Genomic DNA, 25,356 nt, shown 5'->3' on the forward strand with positions numbered 1-25,356 from the left:
AAAAACAAACAACAAACAAAAAATGTCCCTCAACTCTTAAAATTTCTGAATTATTTAACTATGTCCTGTTATCATCTGTTCTATATTAGTTATTTATATTTATTGTATCTGTATGGCTGAAACATTGTCGCCATGTGCAATTGTTCCTTTCTCTCCACCTTCCTGTTCAGTGGTGCAGCCCTGGCAGTCTGAAGTCAGCCATAGTAGGAACAGTCATAAACTTTATGAACCAATGTCTGGTCTGGAGCTAACCCTGAAATGTGTCTCAGCTTTGTCAGCAGAGCTTGCATAAAAGTGAGAGATAGTTTGATGGTATATCAAATATTAGATTTAATGACAGTAAAATTATTGGGAAAAGAGTAAATTAGATGAAACTCCACTTGAAACATCATAGTTAGGTTACAACCACAGGTTAGTTACAGATTCAGATTTGGCCAAAGCCAACATTCGATTAACCTTCAATTGATAACACTTTATTAAATCATGTAACCCACTCTTTACACTGGTAAAGTTTATAGTAAACTTAAGCATTTTTGTGCTTCCTACTTAAACTTCTCTCCTTTCTGCATGGTCAGTTATTTAACATTTCACACAATACTAACATTCCCATTATTTGACACAGTTACTAATAATGTAGAGAATACCATTTCTATGGTGTTGATTATTTACAGAGCATCCTTCAGAATAGCCTTGTAAAAAGATTTAAGTAATTTTATGGATGAATAATTAGGGTTCTGAGACAGTAAGAAAACTGTAAGATCTAGGATCAGAACCGATCCTTCTGAGGTTCTGTGGGTTGTATGTCCTTTCTGTCCAACAATGTCTGACAGTATGTTCACAGGTCAGTAATCCTTCTGTGTCTTAGTGTCACACTCTTAGGGGTGAAAGTAAGGGAGAAGCTGTGTGAGATAATTTCCAGACTCCTTTCTGACTCTCAAGTTTGTTCCATGCACATACCATGTACCATGGTATTTGAATAGTATTTCATAGAGTTTAATCCCCTTATTCTTCATAATAGTGATTAAAAGCTTCACACCAATTTGCCTGGTAATTTTGTAGCATGCATGTTCCCCGCCCCCAGTTTCCTAGGTCTTTTAATACATAACTTGCGGAAAAAACCTATCACCTTTTCTTACCTCAGTGTAACCCATGCTGGCTGCAGCAATGAGGGCCTGCTGGATGGCATGGCTCTTCTTAAATACTCCTTGCTGCTGGCCCGCCATTGTCCAGTCACACTGAATGAGAAACTTGACAACCTCTAGATGACCCCGTAGAGCAGCATGAACCAACGCACACTGCCCATTCTTATCCAAGTGATCTACCTAAGGGAAGAGAACAGAGACTTGCATGAACAAAGACTGGCTGCTGTAGTCTAGCCTGGTCCCACTGGCCTACTGCATGTGTCTACATCATCCTTTCCCACTGTCTGAACTTAGTGGATACTTTCTACTCAGGTAGATTAGAAATGATCTCCAAATCCCCTGGGCATCCCCTGTGGAGAACTTCTTTCTTCATAAAACAAGGTAAGGTTTTTGTTTTCACATATAAAGAAAAAACAAAGCCCTCAGGTAAAGCTGAGGCAGTTAGTTCTCTTTGCTCTTAATAGTTCTTTTCAGACCAAGACTCGAGAGACCCATGACTCTGCTGGCACAAAAATTATCCATGGTGCTCCTAAGAAGTAATGCCCTGTGTCGTGAGTCACTCAGTGGACCACTGAACTTTGGCAGAAATGGCTTCCTCTTCCAGCAGGAGGGCAGAATGTCAAAGATTTGGCCTAAATGGCGAGAGGCACTTGGAGCTTTACTCTAGATCAAGCTCCAAAAGCAGTTTTATAATTTCAGTGTTGGTTCAAAGTTTAGGTTGAAAGAAATGCTGATTATGATCCATCTACCAGAAGATCTTTAGACAGAAGTTTCCAATAAGAATGTGGTTATCAAGCCAGGTGGTGGTGGCGCTAGCCTTTAATCCCAGCACTTGGGAGGCAGAGGCAGGTGCATCTCTGTGAGTTCAAGGAAAGCCTTGTCTATAGAGTGAGTTCCAGGACAAGTTCCAAAGCTACAGCAAAACAAAACAAACACACAAACAAAAAAGCATGTGATTATCTGTCTAGGACACTTAGAACATCTGAATCTATTTTTTATTTCTGATTCTCCCACTGACTTTGCTTCCACCCAGTGATTCACCCAACAAATGCTAACTGAATGCAAGCACCTTATATAAGATAAAAAGGAGGAAAATAAATTCTACTCTTAAGGTTTTCAAATAAGGTAGGGGGGAGATGTGACCAAACCTGTCTTAAAAAAAAAAGAGTATATAATAAATAAAAGCACAATGATTTATTGTTATTTTGCGTGTTATATGCACAGCTGTGTAGGTGTACATACCTGTGCATGCACATGTGGATGTTGGATGTCTTCCTTACTTGCTCTCTACCTTATTTTTTGAGACAGGGTCTCTCACAAGACCTGGCGCTCACTGTTTCAGTTTGGCTAACTAGAGAGACAACCATCATGAAACCTCTGCCTTCCACCAGTGATGGTGTTAGAGATGTGAGTCACTGCCTCCAGCTTTTACATGGATGCTAGGATTTGAACTCAGATTCTCATGCCTATGAAGTAAGCAGTTTACTGACTAAGCCTCTCCCCAGCTGCTAAAATTAATCCTGAATACCATCAGGAACAGATATGGCAAGAAGTCTTTCTCAAGTGGCTGAGATAGGAACTGATTGCCTTATTCTAGGTTTTTATGGTAGGTTCCTAAAGGAGGAAGTTTGTAATGTTGAAAGCATAAATATTTTTAAATACCAGACCAAGAAATACATATTTTTAATCATCAGGTAGTGTTCATGCTCAGAATTCTGTCTGTAAAAACTAAGGATAAATGAATTCTCATCCGAATAGAAGGCTGAGTCCAGGGCTGAGGTAGTAATGGTAAAAGAAGAGGCTGGAACATTTTGTGGTGCAAAAAGAAAAGTTGTATTAAAAAAAATTAGGAACAAATTTGAAGTAATGGCCAACTCTAGGACAATCTGATGAACAAAACGAGTAATAATGGTAATGAATTGCAGATTGCAGAGTAAAATAAACATCCACGAGTCTGGAGTGATACAAATACATAATGAACAAGTACTGGATAAATACAGGGGGAGTAGGGACAAGGCTTCACTATGTGTCTAAAGTTGCTTCTGAATTCATGACCTCCTGCTTAAATTTCCCAAATGCTGGGATTCACAAGCACACACCATCATGCCCAGTTTGAGACAGCTCTTCTTTACAATGGAATCCTATCAATAAATAAGGAAAGAATGGAAATAGAAAATCACCTGTTAAACAGGCATCATAGCCATAACTTCTCTCAGTAAAAATCAAAAGTAGATTTTAACACAAGTAAACAAAAGTGTGATGAGCAACAACAAATGTGTTTATCAGGTCTCAAACCACTTTCTTAAAAGATATTTTTCTTAATTACAAAGGGGAAAAAGTACTTTCAGAGTTACAACTTGGAAGACAGTACCTTTAATCAAGTGATAGAAGTTATCATTTATAATAAGATGTGTGGACACGATGTAGCTTGCGTACACATTTCAATAATGGAAATATAATGAGTTGCCTACTCACTGTTTTAGTAAAGGCAAAAGAGACATAGATATCAAAGGGTCTTTAGCATTAGTACTTCCTTGTTAGGCAAGAGTACAGGCCGGTGTAGGAAAGAACAGTGTCTATGACAGATGTTCGCTGAGACAGACACTTTCTTCTTTCCTCCCTTAAAAAAAAAATTGATGGCCTTCCTATATATCCCAGACTGACTTTGAATTTATGATCCTCTTGTCTCAGTCTCCCAAGTCCTGAGGTTATAGAGGCACAATAGCACACCTTGCTTTTAGCTTAATCGTACTAATACCAAACATAAAGGAGGTGACAGGATTTTGAAAAGAGAATGAACAGTGAAACCATTTGCTTGAGGAAAACAATAAAAAACAAGTAGAACAGTGGCATGGTGGTATAAGGACAGAGAAGATTCAAGGACCTAGCTAGGATATGAGTTTATATCAAGAGTAACACCAGGACCAGATATTTTCTCTCTAGAAGCTCCATTCAAACAAAGGGGACATTGTTATAGGTGGGTAATCTGTGTCACAGTAGCATCTAAGACTCTGTGACTTCATTGAGAATCCCAAGTTTCATGTCCCAAAGGAGTCTCAGGAGTATCTCTTTCTTCCCTGGTGACAGTACTGAATATCTGAAAATAAGGTTGCACATATACTTAGGTTTTGCTGTGAAATCACCAGTTTTTATGACAATCAAAATACCGCAAGGCTACAATTTTCCTCGGTGGCCTGTATTTCGGAAGCCAATGGTTTTCTTTTACCAGTATTTTGAAATTGAATTCTTCTGTATCAGTGTCTTGGAAAATATTATAAAGAAAACATTTTGGGGGCTGAGGTGATGGCTCACTGGGAAGAGTGCTTGCTCTGTAAGTATGAGAGGCTGAGCTTAATCCCTAGCACCCACATGAAAGCAGGCCATGGCTGTGTACCTGCAATACCAATCAATGTTAGTGGGTAGAGACAGGAGGATCCTGGGAGCGTACTAGGCAGCCAGCTTAGTTGAAAAGTGAAGCTTCTGGTTCAATGAGAGATTCTTTCTTAAGACAATAATATGGAAAACGATAAGACTTCAGTGTCCTGTTCTGGTCTCTACCAGCACATGCATGCACCCACACATTCATGCATATATTCCCTCACACCACATAAAAAAGAAACATATTTTGGAAATGTTTTCAGAGAACTGAAATGTGCTAACAACACTTTGGGTGCTCTTGGCCAGTCTGAGGATGGGGGTCTTCAAGGATCTTCGGTATCTCTGTACCTAATGTTTCCTTTTATACACGAAAGCCTAGGGTGTGCAGGCACTGTGCAGTTCAGACCTCCCCTTGCTTCTTCTCTTCTGTATTTTGTTAGAAAGAGGCTTCTTCTGTGCTCAGTAGATACATTCTGGGTTGCTAGGTAGGGATTTTTGAGGTTGCTGATAAAAGCTCTCTTACAAGTCCTTCTCAAAGATTTTAAAACCGTGTTCTGATGCAGTAGGCATTGGTAAGGCCACTAGGGCAAACACTGGAAATATGAGCTCAGTGAGCCCTTCCTTTGATATGCTCCATACCAGGAATGGGTGCACCTAGATTGCTGAGGGAGCAGATGAGTTAAAAAAAGACAACATTGGGAGGAAAGGAAAAGAGGAGAGAAGTGGTGAGAAGAAAAGAAAAAAGAAGAGAAGAGAGGAGAAGAAGAACAGCAGCAGCAGAGTGGGCAGCAGTTACCTTGGCCCGTTTCTTGCACAGCAAGACCACGATGCTCAGGAACCCTGCTGCTGCAGCATACCCTAGAGGAGTCAGGCCACTCTCAGAAGAGGCATCCACATTGGCCCCAAATTCCAAAAGCAGAGCCACCATTTCTGTGTAACCAAGGTGAGACTGGACACATAGTATTGGAGCATTATTTAAAACCTCTGTCCGGTAATTAATATTGGCACCTCCCAAAATCAGCAGTCTGCTGACCTAGAAACAGAAACAAGAATCAGACAAATACCAGTCATACCTGTTTAGTCATCTTTTTTAATTAACACACTTGAGACTCTACAGTAGTGTCCAGTAGCATTTAGGAGCTATCTTTTTTATTCTTTATTTGTTCCCTTTTGAATATTTTGCTTTGGAAAATAATGTAAAACATCTCTTTTATATAATCTGCTCACTTGCTAGTGTGAGTGATCACATACTAAATGCTGAATATTGGCTTACTTAAGTGAATTCTTGACTTAAAAAGTTCCTCCCCAGATAGAGGTGACCTGAGATCTATTTACCCTTCAGAACCTTCAGCAGAGCCTGAGCCCAGGCACCAACCAGCTATACAACAGCCTCAGTCCCCAGTTAACCAGAATAAAATATAGCAACTTAATGTACATTAAAATTTCTAAAAGGAAATATTAGGAAGCAGTCCAAGGCAAGTCAGAGATCAACTAAATGCCCTTATAATTATATTTTCCAGTCAATTCTTCAGTCTATTTGCAGTTTGTGTTTACCTTTATATTTGGAGTGTAGAGATTTCGTAAAGATGCCAATGCCATAGAAAGGCCTTCTGTGCTATAGGAGATCCAGAGACCTTGGAGGATGGAGGATGATACACCAACTTTTTTACTCAAACCCTGAAAAGAAAAATAGAGAATTAAATTATTAGTAAAAATCATTTTTGTTAGACAAAGTCTTTTTATGTAGTCCTGGCTGTCCTGCAACTTGTCCTGACTCACAGAGATCCATCTGCCTCTGCCTCTCAAGTGCTGGATTAAAGGTGTGTGCCACAACTCTCAGTGAGATAATTAAATAATTAACCCAGCTAAAAAGTATCATCAGTAGTGAGTGAGTGGCCCTTAGGTTTTTGTTACTAGTGAATGAGTGTAGAGTTTCATTTTAATAATGTTCATATACTGCAAAGCTGATAGGGACAAAGACTAGCTTTATAGAAACATAGTAACTTAAATTGTCTCTAGAAGTAGATCACTTAACATCTTTTTTTGCTCTATATCTGAATATAATTTATTTTCCTATTAGCTTTCTTAAGTAACTTAAGTCACTAAAATAATACTGTGACAGATAATTTGATCCTTGATCTTCATTTCATTTTCTTCCTGAACATTTGGAAAAATTATAGTTACTTAGCCTCATTTGGATCTAGGTGGATCATATGACTCAACTCTAGCTAATAAAATCTGGGCCTTAGTAAAATGCCTTGTTCAGGCTGGTCCCCCAACCCTGCTGTGTGTTTCTGCAGATTTTCTACTGTTTCTCTAACAGTAGGTACATAGGATCCAATGAAGAATTCTGAAGCCCAAGGTGATTTCTGAACTACTACACAGGAGGAAACTGCACAAATGATCTGCACTAGACTACACTGTAAGGGAGAAACAAATAATTCAGTCTTAAAATTGCCTGGTGGTTAGACACTTTCTGCCAAGCATCTTGCTCTTCTCTGCTAAAGTATGAGTGAATTAAACAGAAAATCTCAAGGGCAGGAAAATAGTAGCAATAAAATTTGGGAGCTTGCACGTCTTTAATCCTGTCACTTGGGAGGCAGAGGCACGTGAATCTCTGAGTTTGAGGCCAGCCCATTCTACAGAGTGAGTTCCAGAACAGCCAGGGCTACAGAGAAGGCCTGTTTTGGAAAAAAAAAAGTTGGGGAGCTAAGTGATCTGGGGAAGAATGTTTTTTTTTTTTGAGAATGTTTTGAAAAAAATGTATGCTACTTCTGCTTGCTTTGCTCCTTGAAATGTAAGCTGTTCTATTCATTTGATATACTATGGAAAGGAACATTTACGAAGGGATATTTGTTGTTTATGAAAATAAGATTACCTAACAAAATATCAAGTCATAAGCCTCTCCATAGAAGGCTGAGACTCTTATTTCCACAGAGAGAATTTGCTGAGGGAAAATGCTCTTGCACATAGTAAAGATTTGTCACTCATATTAGTTTAATAAAATGCTGATTAGCTTGGCTTAAGCAGGGCAACCAGATGAAAAGAATTCTGGAAGAGGAAAAGCAGAGAGTCAGTCAGTCATCAGCCAGACACAGAGGAACCAAGATGAGAATGCCTTACTGAGAAAAGGTACCAAGCCATGTGGCTAAATATAGACAAGAATTATGGGTTAATTTAAATTGTAAGAGCTAATGGGCCAAGCAGTTTCTAATTAATATAAGTCTCTGTGTGTTTATTTGGAACTGAACAGCTGTGGGACCAGGTGGACTAGAAAGTTCATCTACAGGAATTCTTCTAGAGAAAAGGTGCAAAGACAAATAATGCCATAGGAAGCCGGATCTGTGAATATTGTCAAAAGACTTTTCTGGAAAAGATGTCCTTTTTCTTTCTGTAGGGATACTGTGATGGCATAAAAATGAAATATATATATATATATATATATATATATATATATATATATAAATATGTATATAAACACACACATATTTTAAGGAACAGTTTATGAGTACACTGCATGAGAGGAGTGGACAGGGCAGCAGCTAAAGTAATGCCTACAGTTTAAATAAACATTCAGATTTTAATTCTTATTTCTTATAGAATGGTATCTATATGTTTGTGTTCCAGCACTCTGGAGGATTAAACAGGAAGATTCAAGACTTGCTTGGGCTACACAGTAAAACTCTGTCTCAACTTAAAAAGAATCAAAGTCAAATTAGGTTATTTATTTTTAATTATTTTTTTAAATTTAAAATTTTAAATGTTTTTTTGATAATGTGATATAGTACTGTATTTACATCATTTCTAAACACTCTTTCCACTCTAGTTCTTCCCATGCCCATCACTTCAAGTTCATGATTCTTCTGTAATTGCTACATCACTCATACACACACACACAAACTCACTCATTCACTCACTCACTCACTCACTCACTCACTCACTCACTCACTCACTCACTCACTCATATTCTACTGAGACCATTTAGTGTTGCTCCTATCTACGTGTATCTAGGGCTGACCACCTGCACTGAATAATCTATTAGGAATTCATCCCTGAAGAAGACTGGTTTCCACTCTCTCAGCAGTCACTGATTTTTCATCTAAATGTGGGGCCTTGTGAAATTTTCCTTGTTCAAAGTGGCACACTGACCGGTGTTGCCACTAAGCAGGTTTTTAAGCAACCAAACTGTTGAGTGTTCATGGGTGCAACGTCCCTCTCACGTCAAGAAGACACTATCTAAACAACAGGCATCCTGTTGTTCTCTGGCTCTTAGAATCTTTCTGTCCCCTTTTCTGCAATGTCTTATAAGTGGAATTTTTTACTTTTTGAGACAGGGTCTCATTCATGTTTTTCCTGCTGGCTAAAACTCACTGTGTAGTAGGAATAACCTTGAACTGCTGATCCTCCTGTCTTTTAGTCACCAAGTCTGTGAAGAGAAAGATCAAGGAAGGAGAGAGGAAGGAAGAGGACTTCAGGTACCAGTTCCTCCAGCCATCCAGTTACATATCAAGCCATAGAATAAGAAGTAAGACAGCTATGCAGAAATAGAGAAAGGTAAAAGCCCAGAGACAAAAGATAGATGAGATAATTTAAGAAAAGCTGACTAGAACCAAGACAAAGCTAAGGCTGGGCATTTATAAGAAAGAATAAGCCTCCATGTGATTTATCTGTGAGCTAGGTGGTGAGTAAAGAGTAAAAAGCAACCAATCACGGCCAAATGCTGGGATTACAGGCATACAACCCTCATAGTTTTTATTATGTGTTGCACTGAACCCAGGGCTTCATGCATGCTAGGCAAGCACTCTATTGGTCATATCCCTAATTATCTGGATTAAAAGAGAAAAAAGTGTCTCTAATGACACAACTTTGTCAAAGTGACTGCCTGTGTCTAAATATTCTCAACATGAAACATGCACCTAGAAAAAATGAGGAACGAGGATGCTAATCACCTCTACCCATTCTTTTATTTCATCCTATCCTGATTACAGAGGATGGACAAGAGGATGAATAATGTGAGTTGGGTCAAATCTCGGCAGAGAGGACCAATGGGATTTCAGAAACACAGTGCCTCTGGCAGGGTAAAACAGAATCTAGTTTAAAGCCCTCACACTACAAGGAAATTATTGTTCCTTTGATCCTCTTCCACTACTTAAAAATGGCTACTTAATTTACAAATTATCCATATCATTTGCGGCCTTAAAGAGTTCTGAATCTTTCCACTAGAACTGTCATCTAGTTGCCAAAAATTGGTTACACTGAAAGGAAGAAGGGCAGACAACAGCATCTAATACATCTAATCGGTACTATTTTAGAAATTCTTTCAATTTGTGCTAATAAAAGGGATATCAATTGCAAGTTTCTTATTTGGCTAATTAGTTAATATGCAAACACACATAAAAATCATGCAGCAAGCCTATCACTAAGTTGTTATGATTGCTTATTTTGATACATGAGATCAAATATTTTTATAGAGTTCTTTTTGAAAGAATTCCAAAGCTACTCAGTCAGCCTTAGAGTTCCATTATTATAGGGTTCATCTTCACTTTAGAGCCCAGAAAACCAGGAAATATAGCTCCAACTCCCAATTTGAGCCTCAATTTCATGATTTAGAATATGTATAGGCTTCAACAAAAACTTTGACGAACAATATACTACATTGACAACTTGATAGAAAAATTATCAAAAAGTAATAGTATCAGCAGAAACGTTTAGTAGTGAGCCCCTAATATGTAGATGAGAGTGAGCTTACTCACACTAATAATAATAGTGAGTAACAGAGAAAGTACTTGTGAGCTATTATTTATAGATAATTTACATTGGTATAAATTTTTATATATTGATGCAAATTTAAATTATATTTGTTATATTGAATACGCTCCTATTTCTGTTTATATTTGTATACTTATGCAAAGTTACTTTGTCTTATTATATGCATGCATATTTCTACCTCTGTTTAAGACATTTTGTATATTGATACAATTTCAGGATATATTTATCACATTGCACTATACATTTTTACTTCTGACCAAGCTACTTATACACTGTTTACATTTTGAGGTCACTATCCTCATTTGTTGCATAGTTGTTCAAAGATTGTTTAATATTCTCATATTAAGTTTTAGTCTTTAAGTTATATAGGTATTAAGAATTATAAGTCATATTTGTCATACTTATAGTTAGACTAATCAGGTTCTTTAGATACACAGAGATTGTATTCCTCATAGATAGATAATCTTTAACCACTTCAAAGAACTGTAAAATATGACATTCTGTTGACGTGAGACATGACTGCTCCTGGCAGTACTGATCTATTCCCCAGAGAATGTTGACCACCAAAGACACTTCACTTGGAGCTTGTTTTCTTCTTGGCTGTTGTGGGAGCTCCTTCCGCTCTTTTATCCAATAGCCGCTGAGATACCAGCCCATTGGGGCGTGGTCTCTCTCTCTCTCTCTCTCTCTCTCTCTCTCTCTCTCTCTCTCTCTCTCTCTCTCTCTCTCTCTCTCTTAAAAAAAGCAGCAACTGCCCTCCACTTGCTCTCTGGCTTCCAGCCTAAGTTAGTCCCAGGCAGGTCCCTGGTTGTCAGCTTAGACTCTGTGAGCTCCTATGAGCCCAGGATAGTCATTTCCGTGGTTTTTCTTGTGATGTCCTCGACCCTTCTGGTTCCTACAATACTTCCTCCCTCTCTTTACAGGATTCCCCAACATCAACATTATCATCAGACCACCACACACAGCCATGACTGAGTGTAGTAAAGGGAGACTGGTAAGCAAAGAGGAAGTGCTCTTCCTTGCAGAAAAGTGACCAAAAAACCAAGGCCCATGTGGCTTTCCATCTGTTCTTGCAAATCAGCTTTTATTGTACTATATCCATTCATTTCTGTAATGTCTTACTGATTTTCAGCTACAATGGAAGAATAGTAGTGATAGATAGTAATATGGACTACAAAGCCATATGTAGCTATTTACAAAAAAGTTTGTGAACTACTGTTGTAAGAAGTAATGGGGTGGGCTGGAGAGATGGCTCAGTGGTTAAGAGCATTGCCTGCTCTTCCAAAGGTCCTGAGTTCAATTCCCAGAAACCACATGGTGGCTCACAACCATCTGTAGTGGGGTCTGGTGCCCTCTTCTGGCCTTCAGGCATATACACAGACAGAATATTGCATACATAATAAATAAATAAATAAATAAATAATAAAAAAGAAGTAATTGGGTGCTATTTCTATATGGAGTTTGTGTTTATTAAGTTTTATTTTGGGAAGAATATTAGTAATAGATCATAAAACCTCATACTAAAGATATACCTAGTACTCTGGCTTTTATCATGTACCTTTTTAATAAACATATCTTTTACCTGTAATCTTTTCAACAATTTTGAGAGTTAATATTTTACAGAAGAGAAAACTGACAGTAAGTGGTAGACTTTACCTTTTATTTACTTATTTTTTTGAGATACTTTTTTCCATCTAACCCCCAAATGCTAGGATTACAGATGTGTACAACCATGCTCCTCCTCGAAGTTTATATTTAAACTCATGCCACTTGCTGATGTCCAAGGATCTTTCTTCTATTTACAAGTTTTCTCCCAGTCCAATATTTCTGTTCTAATAAGAAAATGCTATATGATTGACTAATGAAAGGAACATTTTAGAGGGAAGCATTCAGGAAGAAACTGCAAAAATATTCTAGCATCCTCCCAGCGACTAGACTCAACCTGAGTTACAAACTGGATTGGAGTATCTCTGGCTGCAATTTCCATACATCATGTTTCTTGTAGTTTTAAAAAAAATCTAGAGTTGCGTATAGGGATGCTTGCCTATATTCCCACTATCTGGGAGGCAGAGAATGGAGGATGAGGAGCCCAAGGTAGTCCTTTACTATAAGGAATTCTTGAGGCCAGTCTGGGTTACAGGAAACTCTGTTCAAAAGGAAAAAGAATGTAAATGACATCTCTAAGGTTATAAGAGAATTCTAAGTGATCAATAACATGCCATTAGAAAATGCAAACCAAAACCACAATGAGGCCAGGCACGATGACACAGGCCTGCAAGAAGGTAGGAAGATCAGAAGTTCAAGGACAACCTCAACTACACAGTGAGTTTAAAGTCAGCCTGACGTAATAAGACTATATAAAAAAACCATATTCCACCATACAATGAAATACTACTTTGCATTCCCTTTTAGATGAAACAAAAAACAGATGATTCTTTTCTCTTTTGGTGCTAGGGATTGTGTTATGCCACTGAGCACTATTTCTAGACTGGTGTGAGAAAACTAGAATCCTCACACACTCTTGGTGGGATGTAAAGTGGTGTGGACACTTTGGAAAACAGATCAATAATTCTTCAAAATGTTAAATCCAGTTACTATATGATCTAGAAATTTTGTCACTTATTTTATTTTTTTGAGATGTAGTCTTGCTATGTTACCCAGTCTGGCCCAGATTTGTGGCCTAGACCTCTTGAGTACTGGGACTACAACATATACCATTGTGCTCAGCACAATTCTACTTCTAGGTATATAATACTCAAGAGAACTGAAAACAAATCTGGGTGTGGTGGTTGCACATATTGATAATCCCAATATTCAGGGGCAGGAAAGTTATGTACTGAGTTGTAGTTATATTAAACACCATGTTAAAGTAGCTAGTTTTCTTAAACAAATGGAAGAATCTATTTCTAATATACTTAGCGATAGGAATCACAGTATTTGTTCATATTTTTCTCAAAAGTGGAACAACTCAAGTATTTCAATGAATGGATAAGTGTTGTACATCCACAAAATGGAATACAATTTTATAATGCAATGAATAAGGTACTGATCTATACTACAATATTAATAAACCATGAAAACATTATGTTAAATGAAGGAAGCCAGGGATGAGAGAACACATTATATAGCTATGTAGTTCCATTTTCTATGAAATTTTTTGAAAAGTCAAATTTACAGGGCAGAATATAGAGTGAGACATGACTTAAACTGGTAATGAGGCTTATTATTTAGGGTAAATAAATATAATAATGGTAGTTGTAGAATATTATTTCAAGATGTGTTAAATTTGTTTATGTTGTGGAACTTCTTGTAAAATTATGCAAAGATATGCTGCATTCCTTTATCTCTGTGAAGTTGTGTTACTCTGCCTGTCTAAAATACCTGATGGTCTAATAAGGAGCTGAATGGCCAATAGCGAGGCAGGAGAGAGGATAGGTGGGACTGGTAGACAGAGAAAATAAATAGGAGAAATCTGGGAGGAACAAGAGAACAAGGAGAGGAGGACATCAGGGGCCAGACACCCAGCTGCTCAGCAAGTCACAGAGTAAGAAGTAAAGTAGATACACAGAAGTAAGAAAAAGATGAAGCGCCCTGAGGTGAAAGGTAGATGGGACAATTTAAGAGCTGGCTCGAAACAAGCCAACCTAAGGCTGGGCATTTATAAGTAATAATATGCCTCCTTGTAGATTTATTTGGGAGCTGGGTGGTGTGCCCCCAAAAGAGCCAAAGAGTAAAAAAACCACCAACTACATTTTGGTGCCCAATGTGGGGCTAGAGTAAAAAAATAACCAATTACTGTTAGTGATAATGGCACAACTCTAAGTACACACACTAAAAAAACTGGTGAAGTTATACTTCAAAAAGTTGTCAAAATGAAAGAATTTAAAAGGCTCTATAAGCCAACCCAATATCCAAAATCATAGGCCTTTACCCTTTTCTTACTTAAAGGTCATTGATGACATAAATACATGTTTTTCATGACCAGTAAGGGAAATTTAAAACTGGAAATAAATATCAGTTTGATTGTGTGAATGTCACTACTGATGAGAAGTTCTGAGTAGAACTGGTTATGAGAATGTTTATCTTTGACTCTGCATGCCCCTTAGCTGATTGACAGAACTTTAGTCTGGGAACTAAAGCCTCTCAACAGCCTCTGCACTGGAAGGATCCTGTTACCGCAACACCAGAAACAGAGTCCAGTCTTCAGTCTTTAGTCTGCAGTCATGTCATCACTATGCTGCCCGCCAGAGTCTTCACAGCCTGAATCACACATGAGTCATTCTTATCTCACATCACCATTCTGTCTGCATCAGTCTAAGATAAAACTGTGCTAATGACAGAAGCATACAGTTTAAATGTAGGTTCCTATGTACTAACGCCACACTTGGTTAAACGAAGCTTCATCTTCTTTCTCTGCTAATGTGGCGTTTATTTTATGGTGTACAAAGGCAAGCATCCTCTTCATCTTTGTATCTGATCCCATGCAGACTGTCTTGTTCAAAGACTGACAGTTATCTCCTAATCGGAGGACAATTATCCTAGTGTTTATGGACGAAGTAGATATTATACTACACATTTGAAATCGGAACCCTGCCAGCTGTATTAGTTGTGTTCTGTTCCTAGCATATAAGGTCACTGGGTGAAAGCCATTTTTTATACAGTGATTTGTTAGACAAGATAATTATGATTCAAATAAAGAACTTGCCACAGTGGGTTTCACTTCTGTCCATTTGATGACCAAACTTCTCTGGCTGTGTGCTTATATACTGGTAAGAATTTGTGAGGCACTTGGGGAACTGTTAATCTTTACATCTCTTGGGGGTTTGTCTGACCTAGAGAACTGTTTATCTAAGATACTCAAATTTTTCACTACTGAAGTGGAGAAGAACTCTGAGGAGACTACAGCGATTACAACTAACAGAATTACGTATTCCTGGTTGGCTTTAAACTCTTGGCAGCATTCAGCCTTAGCCTTTAGCCTCCCTTGCTGGTTACACACATGTACCACCATTTCTGCCTGAGACTTTTATTTTTGTAGTTCTGGGGAATGAACACAGGGCCTTCTGCATGCTAGGCAAGTGTTTTATATTTGAGTTATACCATGAGCCCACAGGGCTGAAACTGTCAAACATAGTATTAAATAGTAATAGTGAACTGTGGACTAAAAATGAGGAGAATGGTTTCTTCCTGTGCTTTCATGTAGACCATGAATGCCCCAGCATTATAAACTACATAAATGTATGTTTAGCTATCATAAAAATCTTCAATCATCTTACAACATGGCTGTTTTCGGGAGATGATAGGTCATATGTAGAACATATATAAGTGTTTGTATGTGCTCTTTATGTAAATAATATTAGGAATATATTCCCTGGAATGCCTAGGTAAATAGCCTATTAACCTGTTCAGCTTCTCCACAGGGAAGTTATTTAACTTTGCTGTCAGAACAGGGTTAGCTCTTTCTAAAGGCTGAGACATAAACAGGACACATAATTTAGGAAATAGAGCAAACTAATTTCAGAAAGAAGGGATCATATAGTGTTTAGGAAAGTCTGCTAAAGATGGAAAGGAAAAAAGTCTCAGTTCTCTAATTACCTTAAAGATGTGTGCTTTGAGAACGTGATGTCCCAGTTCAATAGTCTGCTGTCGGTTTAGTTTCCCCTCTTGGCGGGAAAACCAGAAGGCAAGTAAAGTGTGGCCACTCCTGCAAAGAAAGAGAGTCGTTTAATAATTTAATGCCTCAGGTCCAGTCACTTCTCCAACAAAACTAGGCACCATTAAGTCAGTATCTTAGGGAAGCATTTGTTACTAGGCAAATAACATGTTTGGATATATAAAAGCCATTTCCAGTTGGCTTATTTCTATCTCTTAAACAAAAACATTAAAAGATTTTCATTTTTATTTTCTTTGTCGGCAACTCTTCATCAGTACTAGCAGGTCAGCGCTCCCCAGACTCTCTGCACCCTGTTCTGTTCTCACTGAACTAGGTCACCCATCAGTCCTCCAGCAGCACTGCTATCTATAGCCTAAGCAGTTTCTCTCTATCTAGACTTTTCTTCTTAGCCTCAGGCCTCAGTGTTAGAGCACTTGTTTATTGGATTTCTCCATTTGCATTGTCCCTCGGTATAAACTAAAGATGGGTCAAAATAGACTGAAGACCTCTTCCTAAAGTCGCCTCTGGACAGCCTCTACCGAGCCTCTTCTCCGTCCAGCTGAGCACAGTGGACTATGTTCTTTCTGATGCCACCAGTAGAGACTTACAATCTCTAGTACAATGTTTACCACACTGTTACATGCTTTCTCCTCCAGTAAACTGTTTCCCGATACCATCAACTCCTCTCTATCTCTCTGATAACAGACTCCTAATTTATTCATGAAAGAGAAAGGCCTTCTTCCAACCCCTTGGATATTGTCTTACAAGCTCAAGGCAGTCAGAACTGTCTTCCTGGCCTAAATCATGTGATCAGCAGTCCTGAGGACAAAGTCAAAAGCAGAGTTAGGCTAAAAAGTCCTGGAGAATTGAGCCTGAGCCCTACTGTGTAGCATCTACGCTACTTTAATTTGGGGCTACTTGAAATAAAGCAATTATTATTTTTCTGTTTAATCCATTTATTAGAATCTTCTGTTCCAGCTCAAAGTATCCTAATGATTATCTTTAAGTGTTAATCTCTCTCTCTCTCTCTCTCTCTCTCTCTCTCTCTCTCTCTCTCTCTCTCTCTCTCTCTCTCTCACACACACACACACACACACACACACAAAGAGCATGCACTCTCCAACTATTTGTGATGCTGAATAGCAAGCCAAGGGCTAAATACTTCACTGAGCTAAATTCCTAGCTCAATGATTTCTCCCCCACCCCCAGGGTATCATGCTACATGAGGCTACCTAGGCCTCAAAACCCATTTTTATTTTTTAAAACTACATTTCTGTATGTATGCGTGTATGCATGCAAAGGCCAGAGAACAACATGTGCAAATCATTCTTCTCCTACCATGTAACAGGTCTAGGTTATCCAACTCAGGTCATCCATCAAGTTTGATAAAAAGTACCTTTACCCTCTAACCATCTTACCAGTCTAACCTTGAACTTCTGATCTTGCCACTACCTCCTGAGTCCTAGATACAGGTGTGTACTACCATACCTGATTTATGTGATGCTGGGGATCAATCCCAAACTTTCTTACAAACTAGGGAATCACTTTACCAACTGAGTTATATCCCCAGGCAATATATCCTTTTATGTGTTAAGATATGTTTGTGTGGTATATGTGAGATATACATGTATGTATTCCTATTTACATCACTGAAAGAAAATCTAGATCACTAATATTCTTCAAAATACCTAATGCAGTCTAATTCATGTAAAAATGTTAACTATGTTTTTAGGACAAACAACAACAACAACAACAAAAAACTCTGGGTATTAGGGTCCCAGCAGTGTAGGTACATGACACCATGCCTGATGACCAAATTTTCATGCTAAGAATTCCCCTGGCAGAAGTTGAGAATCAATTTCTTTAAGTTGTTCTCTCATTCCTATGAGTATCATGATATACCTCCTGTGTCCTGGGCAATAGCCTGGGATACACAGCAATAAGGCCTCCAAACAAACAAACAAACAAACAAGGAGGGGGAAGAGACTAGATCTTTTCATCCCTCTCTCCTTCTTTCCTCTTCCTTTCTCCTTTTGAACCTGGAGGATATGAGGTGAGGCAGCTTCCATATTTTTATATATATGTATGTGTACACCATTCTAGAATCTTCATTTCAGTAGGATTTTGAAAACAATTCCAAATTTTGTCTTCATAGAATTTCTAGACTACAAAGAATGCTTTTTACCAAAGCTAATCACAGGGGAAGGAAATGACTTAGCTGGAAGAATGCCTAGACAGGGTTAATCTGCGTAGACTCATCACTATCATCTTGAGGCCTGAGCACAGGGTTGTTTCACACTTATGTCATCTGAAAATGCCCACTGAACTGTCACCGACAACAAACTGTTGGTAGGAAAGTTAGTTATAACAGAGGCAGAGACCTCAAAATTCCATCTAGCCAGTAACAGTAAAACTAGTGGAGTTTTCCTGGTGTAAGGATTATTTTTTTAAGTGACTCAGCCATAACTGCACAGTTGTGACAACAGCTTCTGAATACAGGCCTCTGACCTATTTCTTAAGCTTTAAGTCCTGAAGGAGAATCCATGTCTTTTGGAATTAAAAGGTAACAAAAAAACTTGTATCCACAGTGAATAGGATTTTCAGTTAAGACACAGAACTGATTTTGCCCCAGTGATTTCATGAATTTATACTAAGATGCTTGAATTTCTCCAGTGTATATTTGCACCTAGAGACAACAACGTTTGTTACTACTGCTATTGATTGGCCACTGAGTATATAAATAGCACATAATACAGGGTGAGATGAGGGTGACAACTGTCATTCGTTTCCTTTTGATTTTTATAAAAGAATGACTTTGCTGGGCCTGTACCTGTAATTCTAGAAAGTAGTCAAGAGGCTGAGGCAGGAGGATTGCAAGTTTGAGACAAGCCTGTGTTATATAGCGAAGAAAAAGAAAAAAAAAACCCAACAATTCTGAAGAGCTCACAGAACCCAAAGCTTATGGTGTTTGGGATACAAAAGGTAACAGCAATTTATGCTGTTCTTTTCTTCTGTAAAGTACAGTACCACCAGTTAAACTAAAGTCTGCATGTGGTCTTATTCACTTGTGCAAATCTGTTTCTACTCGGATCATCTCCTTGGCTCCTCGCTCTCTAATGTCATTGGTAGTTCTTAGCTGTGATGCTTCTCTTAACCTTTGGTATTTTGTTTTTCTTTTCTTTCTTTCTTTCTTTTTTTTTTTTTTGAGACAGGGTTTCTCTGTGGTTTTGGAGCCTGTCCTGGAACTAGCTCTGTAGACCAGGCTGGTCTTGAACTCACCGAGATCCACCTGCCTCTGCCTCCCGAGTGCTGGGATTAAAGGCGTGTGCCACCACCGTCCAGCTCCTTTGGTATTTTCTTTCTCTTATTTTTTCCTTCGAGCATTAGCCCCTACTTACTGCTTCATTAAAACTATCTCCTAAAGCATAGTGGTACACACCTTTAATCTCAGTACTCAGGAGGCAGACATACGCAGTATCTGAGTTTGAGACCAGTCTGGGTCTACAGAGCTAGTTCCAGGACACCTAGGACTACACAAAGAAACCCCATCCTGAAATACCAACCAACCAACCAACCAAAAAAAACAAAAAAAAAAAAACAACCAAAAAAACCCCCCAAAACAAACACACACACACACACACACACACACACACACACACACACACACACAACCCCCCCCCAAAAACAAACCAACAGCAACCCTCCCTCCCCTCAAAGACACCACAAACAAAACCCTGCTATCTCTCAACAACCGTGACAATATGCAGGTATTTCTTTCATTGTTTTTCCAGTGATGTAATGCCTTTGCCTTCTTTTCCTTCTAGGTAGCTCTTGTCTCCTGGCTTTAACTTTTACCTTAATGTGAATGACTCCCACAGAGACATCTCAAACACAGAGACTTATTTTTTTCCTTCACTTTTTTAGCTGCCTGCTGGCTCTCTCTACCTCCATTACTGTCAAATGAAAGTTATCTTTTGAAGTTGGAACTTTTCCTTAAAAACAAAACTTTAAGACTAACTTTTTTTTTTCAAACAGGGCCAGTTAGGCATAAAAACCCAGCATCAATTTTTCTCCTTCAACTTCCTCACCTGGAAGTTTCTACTCTATTTCAGTATTCACTACCTGGCCCATTTCAACAATACACTACTGCAAAAGCTCATCAAAATCTTGCTAAAAAAATCTTCAATGACTTAAAATTCCTTCAGTACATCCTTTTAAACCCTGTTCTGATTAGCTTCAACTATCAACTTGACATAGCCTAGAGTCATCTGAGAGCAGAGGCTCAGTTGGGAAACTGGCTAGATCATGATCTGTGAGTATATCTATGGGCAGTGTGTGTTTGTCTTACTAACTGATGCTGGAGGGCCTTAAGGCAGGCAGCTTGGACTGCATAAGCAAGCTCGCTGAGCATAAGCCAGAGTTCAAGTCAAGCAGCATCATTCTTCCCAGGTTTCTGTTGTACTTCCTTGGTCAGGGGTAATACTGTGTGGAACAACAGTAAGCAGGCCTGCCTTCAAGTGCCTGCCTGGACTTCCCTCGACAATGGGCTGTAATCTGGAAGCTGAAATAAACCCTTTCTTCCTTAAGTTGTTATTGTTCATGGTGTTTCTCATAACAGCAGAATGAAACTGAAGAAAATCCTCAGCATGGTATTCGAAGGATATTCAAAGCCTGTTTCTCAATCAGGCTTTCTATTAATCTGTTGGGAACAGAAGCCATGTTTTTCATACAACTACTCCTAAGCAATTAAGCAGTAACACTTCAGATGTGTATATCATAGTTTCCAAAATAACAATTTCTAGATTATCGTAAAAACACTATACTTGTAAGTATAGGAGTAAATGTTATTTACCCCATTTAGTGGAACATGAACAAGAACCCACCAGTATAAATAACTATTTTTTTGTGAGACGGGGACTCTCTTATGTAGCTCTTGTTGGCTTGGAGAACTTGCTATATAGACTAGATTGACCTTGAACTTAAAGAGATTCACCTGCCACTGCCTTCCAAACACTAAATTTCTAATATAATTAAAATAATCAATCATTTATGTTGACAAATTTAGGTGTACTTATCTTTATTTACATGTATGTCTGTGTGCCTACATGAGTTTATGTGCACTGTGAGGCTGAGGCCAGATGGTGTCAGAGTCCCTGTTGTTGGAGTTACAGGTCATTGTGAGCTGCTGCATATGATTTGAGAACCAAACCTGTGCCTTTTGCAAGAGCAGCAAGCAGTCTTAACTGCTGATCCATCTCTCCTGCCCAAGGTCAACAATTTTTAATTAGCGTTTTGGGAAACTATGAACTAACAAATCAAGCAGCATGAACTCTGTTAGGTGTAATTTTAGTTATGACCAAACAGAAAGCATACTTTCTAATGGAAGATTATGGCAATGAAGATAGACTTTAAGATAGGTTCAAAGTGGTTATAAAGACTATAGTCGAGCGGGAGTGGTGAGGACAGATTATTTGCACACTGTAAGACTGCCCGTGATTCAAAGTCACCCTGCAAGCTCTCCTGTCCGCATTCAGTGCTGCCGTTCAGCTCTCAAAGTGAAACAAACCCATTCAAATCCTAGTTCTGCCACACCTCTCACAAGCTTTATAACCAAGGGCAAGCAAGCTAGGTAACCTCTTGGTGAGGCAGCAATGTCTAGCTTTCAGGACTGTAGTAAGAATTAAGTGTGACTTACTAAAAACAACTATTTTCCATTTCTATCTTATATAACAAAATGCAAAATGCAATACTGAAAGAATGACTACTTTCTATGTCCGACTTTTCACCACTATGAGAAAATACCTGACAGAAACAACTCAACAGAGGAAGGATTTGTCGTGCTCATGAGTTCAGTTTATTATGGCAGGAATTTGGTGGAACACAACAACTCATGCCAAGGTAAGGCTGGAAGAGAGGAAGATGGGGATGAAAATAAGAGGGAGAAAGGGGAAGAGAAGAGAGTGACAGGGAGGAGAAAGGGAGGGGATGTAAACGGAGACTGCTCTTTTGTTCCCGGCTGCCCTGACCCGAACAGTCACATGGAAACTATATTAATTACAACACTGTTTGGCCTATTAGCTCAGGCTTCTTATTAACTAACTCTTACATCTTAAATTAACCCATTTCTATTAATATGTGTATCATCACGTGGCTGTGGCTTACCGGTAAGGTTCCAATGTGTCCTTCTCCTTCGGCAGCTACATGGCATCTCCTTGACTCTGCCTAATTTCTCTCTATATCTCTTCCAGCCTGGCTATATTCTGCCCTGCCATAGGCCAAAGTAGCTTTATTCATTAAGCAATAAAAGCAACGCATATATAGGACATCCCATATCATCTCCCCCTTTCTGTCTAACTAAAAAGGAGGGTTTTAACTTGAACATAGTAAAATTACATATATAAAACAGTTATCAAAGAAAAATTATAGTTACAATATTTAGTTTATTTATATTTGACAAATTAAGGAAAATACTCTATCATATATCCTATCTTTTTGGGTTTAAAGTTTTATATCTAATTTATACTTTATCATAACTAAGGAAAACTATAATTATCTGTCTTCAACTCTTTAAAGACTCCAGAAGGATATAATATTACCTAAGTAAACAAGTGTATTGCAAGCAACTTCCAAAACTCTAGAATTGACAGAGACAAATTGCCTATATTGGCAGTTTGTCAGTCTGTTGGCATGAGACACAATTGTTCCTGGCAGCATTTATCTATTCCCAAGAAAATGTTGGGCACCAAAGACACTCCATTTGGAGCTTGTTTTCTTATTGGCAAAACTGGCCTTTGGGCAAAGAACTGCCTCTGCCTTGACCACTGACAAAAACACATGGTGTCCAGACTGGATAAGGAGGATATAAGCAAAAAGACTGCCACACCTTGCTAAGACAGGGTAAGACAGTTTCTCAAACTGTCCTGCCTCTGAAAATGGTCTGTCAGATACTCTAGGCCTTAGCCAAAGTTGGTTGCTCCAACATTGCAAATGAGAATTTGGGTGATTGCTCAGGTAGCCAGTTGTCTCTGTCATTTCTTGCACCTTTTGGAAGTTGCTTGATTGCACTTCCTGTTTACTCAAGTAATATAACTTCCCTTCTCGGGTCTTTAATTGGGTTGAAGACTAGGTAGACATAGTTACTTTTCTCTCATGACTTAGCCAAGCCATTTTAAATATAAGACTTAGACTCCTTAAGATAGGATAACTATGGAAACATTTAGCATATATTTCTTGTTTGATGTTGTTCATGCTGGTTGTAATTCTAATTTTTATGTATGTTTTTGCCTCTTTACCCTGGACAATACTTGATATTTGTTCTTATTGTATATTGTTTTGTATTAGGCTTAGAACTTTCTTATTTAGAAAAAAGGGGGAGGTGTTGTGGGAACTCCTTCAGCCAATAGCCTTTAAGATACTGGTCCACTTTGGGTATGATCTCATGTACTATTAATGAAGACAAAAAAAAAATCTCTTGGCTGCTAGATTCGGTTCCAACCCCCAGTGCACAAGCAGAGGACTGCAGGTCGGTACTCTTTCTGTGAGTTTATCCCCAAATAAATAAACCTTTGTTATACTCCATTCTGGGCTATTGTGAAACTCTTTTGTAAGCCAACGGGGGACACAGACAGGCAGCTAGGCAGACAGACAGACACACACCCACATACCCACCCACCCAGGCTGGCCTCCAATTTGTAATCCTCCTTCTGCAGCCTCCTGATTGCTGAGATTACAGTTACAATCCACCATGATGCCTTGTATATTTGATTTTAGATAAGAGAGAAGCAATCCCTGGTCAGAGTTGAGGATTGTCTCACCCTACCCACACTGTCTTTTCTTCTCTTTCCTGAATACACACGCTTTAACAAAAGTCAGAGAAGGTGTTATCCAGAACTAGTGGAGGTAGGTGAGGGGAGATCCTCTTCTGTTTTTACTTGTAGATATCAGTAGCCCCTTGGAATACATTACTGGAGACAAACCAAACCTACCCATGACAACTTTGAGTTACAAGGAGCTACTGCCATTTGATGACTTGGTTTCTTGTGCCGTAAGAGTTCAGAGAAAAATCCTTTCTAAAGCAAGAATCACTCTGCCTCATCCCCATTTAACTGCTTTATGATTACAACGGCAGTATATTTGCTTTTCTAATAGATTTTCACTTAGTACTCTAGGGAGTACTGGAAATTTTTATTTGTAGAACTGAAATATGCTAACAAGTGAATCTAAGTATTTCAGGCATGGATGTTTGCTCATCATTGTAGTCTTGGTCAGTAATGTGAAGGTATATTAATTTTCTTAGCTTTTGTGATGACAAACTCAACCGATAAAACTTTAATGTTTCAGAGAACACGACTTGGATGCTTTGACATTGTGTGATGGTCAGATGTTAACATGCTAACAGCCAGCTGGTGAGGTCCCTATCTTAATACGGGTTGACACAGTATGTCTGTGCTGTGGAATGCTTGTATATTATAGAGGCAAATAAGGAGAATTACTTAGGGAGACCTAGTGAGATAAGACTATGCAGAGCTGGCTACCACCTACAAGGTGATGCTTTCCTTCCAGTCAAGGCTTGTTCTTGGGAAATGGCCTTGCATTCAACAAGGAGTGAGGGTTGGGTAGTGACTGAGTTATGTTTAATGAAATGTGGGGAGAAATGGTATTCATTACCTCAGACCTGGCCCAGAAAAATCTGCTCCTGCACTTTATCTGTCTTCTCCAGCCTGCCAGCTAATAACATCAAACCCCAGAAACACTGTGTTAAAAGATGGCAGTCTCCATTAGACTAGCTTCCTCCTGCCCTCCAAACTGTGTAGAACAGACATCTTCCAACCATGCAGTACCTCTGGATTTCATGTGAATGAAAAGTAAATTTCACTGTGAAATGGTGGCACATGCCTTTAATTCCTTGGGTGGCAGAGGCAGGCGGATCTCAGTGAGTTTGAGGTCAGCCTAGTATGCAAAGTGAGTTCCAGGACAGACAGGCCTGTTACACAGAGAAACCCTGCCACAAAAAAACAAAACAAAACAAAACAACAAAAAAAAAAAAACAAAATAGAAACACATAGACCAAAAAAACAAAACAAAAAAAAACTTTTTGTGGGAAAAATTCCTGATTTTAATGTTTACTTTAGAAGTTACCAGTATCTTCAGTGTGAAGTGTGGTTGAAAGACAGACAATAGAAGGATGGACAGACAGAGAAAGAGCAGGAGTGAGAAGAGACTTGAGATCTCAATGTCAGTGAAATAAGCATTAGCTAAAACACTACCTTCAGACGTTGGTTCTCTGGAAAAGCTAAAATTATACCTTACAGAAAAACTGCTCAGACTCCATCATGGGATCAGAAGAGGAGCTCTTGTGCTTTGTGACAGTTCCCATTTTCTATCACTATTAACCAATCAATACAAAAGGCTCCC

General features: G+C 38.7%; 1 protein-coding gene across 12 annotated transcripts in view; it reads right to left on the reverse strand.

Annotated features, from left to right (window-relative positions):
* Tanc2 (tetratricopeptide repeat, ankyrin repeat and coiled-coil containing 2) overlaps positions 1–25,356 on the reverse strand; it is a 299,825-nt gene that overhangs the window by 30,706 nt on the left and 243,763 nt on the right. For all 12 annotated transcript variants that reach the window (XM_075990388.1, XM_075990393.1, XM_075990392.1 and 9 more), the window contains 4 exons: positions 15,885–15,993; positions 6,075–6,197; positions 5,317–5,553; positions 1,137–1,322 (listed from right to left, as the gene is read on the reverse strand). In XM_075990388.1, coding sequence (XP_075846503.1) covers positions 1,137–1,322; positions 5,317–5,553; positions 6,075–6,197; positions 15,885–15,993 — 655 coding nt within the window. The remainder of the gene's footprint in view (positions 1–1,136; positions 1,323–5,316; positions 5,554–6,074; positions 6,198–15,884; positions 15,994–25,356) is intronic.

This window comes from Microtus pennsylvanicus, chromosome 11 (assembly GCF_037038515.1).
Source record: "Microtus pennsylvanicus isolate mMicPen1 chromosome 11, mMicPen1.hap1, whole genome shotgun sequence".
Taxonomy (NCBI): domain Eukaryota; kingdom Metazoa; phylum Chordata; class Mammalia; order Rodentia; family Cricetidae; genus Microtus; species Microtus pennsylvanicus.